The sequence below is a fragment of the Oncorhynchus tshawytscha genome, linkage group LG25 (genome assembly GCF_018296145.1).
Source record: "Oncorhynchus tshawytscha isolate Ot180627B linkage group LG25, Otsh_v2.0, whole genome shotgun sequence".
Lineage (NCBI taxonomy): Eukaryota > Metazoa > Chordata > Actinopteri > Salmoniformes > Salmonidae > Oncorhynchus > Oncorhynchus tshawytscha.
This window is the reverse complement of record NC_056453.1, coordinates 5,361,879-5,366,356: the sequence shown is the minus strand read 5'-3', so window position 1 is coordinate 5,366,356 and position 4,478 is coordinate 5,361,879. Positions and strand designations below refer to the sequence as shown.

Sequence of the window (4,478 nt, the reverse complement as noted above, 5' to 3'; positions counted from 1 at the left end):
TCCGGGACATTCAAATTAGTATGATATGTTATGTTTGGTAAGGTTACATATGACAATAGGTTACTTAAGGCAAAAACAAAAGTATGGGTGGAAATGTAACTCAAAGATCTAACATCCAAAAGGTTGCGTGTTCAAATCTCATCACAGACAACTTTTGAATTTTAGCTAATTATTATCTTAGTATGCAACTACTTACTACTTTTTAGCTACTTTTCAACTATTTAGCATGTTAGCATATCCTTCACCTATGTCCTAACCCCAACCCCTAGCCTAGCTAACATTAGCCACATAGCTAACACCTGGCTAACAAATTGGAATTTGTAACATATTATACATTTGGCAAATTCGTAACATATTGTACAAATTGCAATTCATAACATATTGTAATACTTGCAATTGGTAACATATCATGCAAATTGTAATTCGTATTATATCATAGGAAATGGTAGATGGACATCCACAAATTAATACATACCATATGAAAGGTAACAAATCATACTAATTGGAGTGTTGTGGATTTACATTTGCTATGTTACATCTACCCCTGGGTCCAGGTTGAAAAGACAAACCTGGAGCGCCAAAAGACATGTGTGTTTTGGCACTTTAGTCCAAGGGTAGGATTTATTGAGCGCCACCATTTCGCCTTGAGGGCAAGAGGGAGAGATTAAAAAAATAAAAAAGGATTGACTGAAGCCAATGAGAACGCAGCATCCATCCCAGCGCTCTATAATTCAGTTTCACTGGTGTAGAGTGCTGCCACAATCGAGTTACTACAGCTAGGAGAGTTTGAGAAGGACTTGCTCTCCAAGGACTTGCGTTCAGGGTACGACTGACTACATCTATTCACTGCGATTTCTTTGAACACTACTACACAAACGTCCTGTGTTTACGAATTATCGTGGACTTTATTTTCTTTGGAGGGCTGCGACCCATGATGAGCGGACAGACTTATGAGAAGAAGGTAGCGAGCATTTTGACCGATCTCCCCGGATCTATGAGTTGCCATCCGAGCTCCAAGGACTCTCCGACTCTCCCCGAGTCTTCAGTCACGGACATGGGCTACTACAGCGGCCAGACGGCTCACAGCCATCACGAATATTACCAGAGTCAAACCTACGGGCAACAAATGAATGCCTACCATCACCAATTTAACCTGAATGGAATGGGTGGTGCAGGAGTTTATCCCACCAAGTCTGAATATCCTTACACAAATTCCTACAGACAATATGGACATTACAACAGAGATCATCTGCAGGCTTCGCCTCAAAGCTCAGGTAAATACTTAAACATATTTGAATTATTTCTCTGTTATATTTTTCCTGTTTCGTTGTATGTGTTAAGAGAGAGAGAGACGAATGCATGCATACTCTGGAAAAACATTAGGGTAGTGTCTTGGGAAGTTTTATATTATATAGGCCCGCTAAATTGAGAAACATTTGCATTGGTGTAATCTATACTGGTAGACTGTTACAGCTGAAAGAAATAGAATGAGATAGCAGAGATAGCGAAAACATTGTAAGGGTGAAAAGTCATATTTGGGTTTCAGACATTCATTTAAATTGTTACATTTATATTTTGTAAAGGTGGGATTTATTACAAGTTACTAGTAAAACTACAATACTGAAGTTGGAACCATGCTGCTAATTGATGGCTTTTGATAAAGAATAGACAGCTATTAACTGGTAGTCGTAAAACGATTATGGTTAGTAATTGCACTGATAGCAACTGTCTGCGAATCACTGGGCAGATATTTAGGGTTATTATACAAATCACTGACCTATTATGTGAGGCTATTATTGCATGTTGAGCATGATCAAGACTTGTTCCATTTATTTGAGCGTTGCACCACTCATGAAAACATTGCTATTGCAACTTCAACTAGCCTATAACAATGTAATAAAGATTATAGTAATAATATATTAATTAACACAATAATAACATGAAGTTTATCATGATGATGACTTATTGTCATTATTATTAATACATTGTTTAAATGTTTTCCATAACTAATACTAAGAACTAATGAAACAATTGTTGCTTCTTTCTTTATAGTGAAAGAAGAACCCGAGCCTGAAGTTCGTATGGTGAATGGAAAACCAAAGAAAATCCGCAAGCCGAGAACAATTTATTCCAGCTACCAACTAGCAGCGTTGCAGAGACGTTTTCAGAAAGCGCAGTACCTCGCCCTCCCCGAGAGAGCCGAACTTGCTGCTCAAATGGGACTGACGCAGACACAGGTAAATATCATGACGATTACACACATTGTAAGTGCAGTCACCCTTAACTCATAATAACTTGACTTCTGTAGGTTGTCCTCAAATAGTGAAATGTCTCATATCTAGCATAACTCGCCAAATTAATCATCGGAAGCCTATAGGCTATTTTTCATTGACAAATGTTTGTATTGTCAAAAAGCATTGGGTATTACATTGCATTTGAATATTGGCCACATTTTTTCACGCAATTATTTTATGTGTGTTCTTGGCCAGATGTCCTTATAATGTAGGCCTATAGGCCTAGCTTTATATTTAGACCGAGGCCACTATGATTATTTGACTATTTAAAATGCAGATGTTTTGCTGAAAATGATATTTTCCTCTTTTGACACGACATTTAGACTAACAACGTTAATATTTTCCCTAACAGGTCAAGATTTGGTTCCAAAACCGGAGATCCAAATTCAAGAAGCTCTACAAGAACGGAGAGGTTCCCCTTGACCACAGCCCAAACGCCAGCGACTCCATGGCGTGCAACTCCCCGCCATCCCCGACGGTCTGGGACAATAACTCTCTCACTACCCCGCCCAGCAGGCCCCAAATCCCGCAGCCACCCCTCTGCTCGTCGCCCCCCTACCTGGAGGATTATAACAACCACTGGTACCAACAGGGATCGCATCTACAGCACCCGGGCGCAGTGCACCACCCAGTAGTACCACAGCAAAGCGTTGGGGCTGCTTATTAACAAAGACTATAGAGTTTTAATACGAGGCCCTTCCAAATCAACGGAACTTTATAGAGCTCTAAAAGTATAAACTGGCCGGTTTTGGGCGTAGACCTTGACAAAGGTGAAGCATTGGTTATTTTGGATAATGTTGAGCGCAGTAGGCATTTCCCTGAAACGTTGGGTAAACCATTTCTCCTGCAGGCTACCTACCATGGGAATATTTCAAAACTCAGTCTCAAATTCACAAGCACATAAGAGATGTCGAAACACTTGTAGCCTATTTAAAGGAAGTCTGGCGTGGTTTTAAATTATTTATCACTTCCATTGTATTTCTTTTTTTCTTTTTGTAAATGACTATGCAAAATCATATTTTAACAAGATCCAAAACTTAATCATGAAAAAACTGTGCAGTTGATCCATATCATGGTTATGGGTTTGCAGAGCGCACGTCAGAAACTCAGGTCATAATTTATATCGATTTGTAGCCGACAAAATGTCGAAGGCTGTACATAGGTGTTAATAGAAAGCAGAACCACTAAGATCATATTTGTTTGGAATGGAAGTACTGCACTGTGGTGCTGCAAACCTTTTTATATTATTGTTGCAATTAGTATGTTTTTATTGTCTTTCTGTCAAAACAAATAAAGATATCAATTGAATATTGTTTTTCACTTGTCCATTTTCTTCAACGTTTTTCCTCACTTTGAATTAATCACATATTTGAATTGTTTCCTCTGTATTTGGCTTGTCCAGTCGACAGGAAATAATAGAACAAACGTGGCAGCTTAATTCTACGTGTGTTTTAGATTTGTTGATACTATCTCGTAAATGTTTCATTTAAATAACTGTTTTCTTCAATGCTGAGTGTTGCACCAAATGGCCAACGCCAGGAAAGGGTTAAATCGGTCTGTGTGACAGCTTGCCTTTCTCCCTGAAGGTTGATACAGTCATAATCGCTTCAGGTTTGGTTTTTAGGGCTGCGTGCAAAGAAGCCATTGGAGGAGAAAGGCAAACAGACTTGCTTGAGTCTCTTGATTTTATTAGTATTCTGTTGTCAGATTACAAGAAAGAATAGAGCAAGTCTCAAGTCACAAGGTCCAAGTCCTATTACAACCGGTCGAGTCTTGAGTCAAGTCCAAGTCGTGCATTTAAAGAGCAAGTCGAGTTACAAGTTTTTTTCAAGTCAAGTAAAATAAATATATAGGCTTCAGGCAATAACTTTCTTCAACTACAACTCTTTGTCTATGTATTGAGGCTACCAGACAGCCCTTTTCATTATTTTGTCTACAACACATTTTGATTATGTAATAATTCATTTTAACAACAAATTCAAAATTCAAGCTTCATAACTAAATTATTAATTTCAAGCAATTTGAACATACCAAAAGACCGTTAGTCCTGTGTTAGGGTTAGGGTCTTGCCCCATTGCTGGTGAGCTTGCAAAGTAAACGGTTCATATTCTTGACCACCAAACAGTTTTTGGAGCTGCATATTTATTATTTTGGTAATCCCCTCTCCCTACAATTTGACGTTTG

The 4,478-nt window shown here is 38.5% G+C and overlaps 1 protein-coding gene across 1 annotated transcript; it reads left to right on the top strand.

The window, feature by feature from the left end:
• Positions 1-746: 746 nt before the first annotated feature.
• On the top strand, positions 747-3,602 carry LOC112224095 (homeobox protein Dlx3b). The gene is made up of 3 exons (XM_024387399.2): positions 747-1,274; positions 2,053-2,237; positions 2,647-3,602. Exons 1-3 carry the CDS (start codon positions 932-934, stop codon positions 2,959-2,961), a joined length of 843 nt encoding a protein of 280 aa, XP_024243167.1. The 5' UTR covers positions 747-931; the 3' UTR covers positions 2,962-3,602.
• Positions 3,603-4,478: the final 876 nt, after the last annotated feature.

Excerpts from the sequence above, each read along its gene's own strand:
- LOC112224095 (XM_024387399.2), top strand. The coding sequence starts at position 932 with ATGATGAGCGGACAGACTTATGAGAAGAAGGTAGCGAGCATTTTGACC. Across the intron at positions 1,275-2,052 it reads GGCTTCGCCTCAAAGCTCAG|TGAAAGAAGAACCCGAGCCT; the intron begins GTAAATACTTAA and ends CTTTCTTTATAG. Across the intron at positions 2,238-2,646 it reads TGGGACTGACGCAGACACAG|GTCAAGATTTGGTTCCAAAA; the intron begins GTAAATATCATG and ends TTTCCCTAACAG.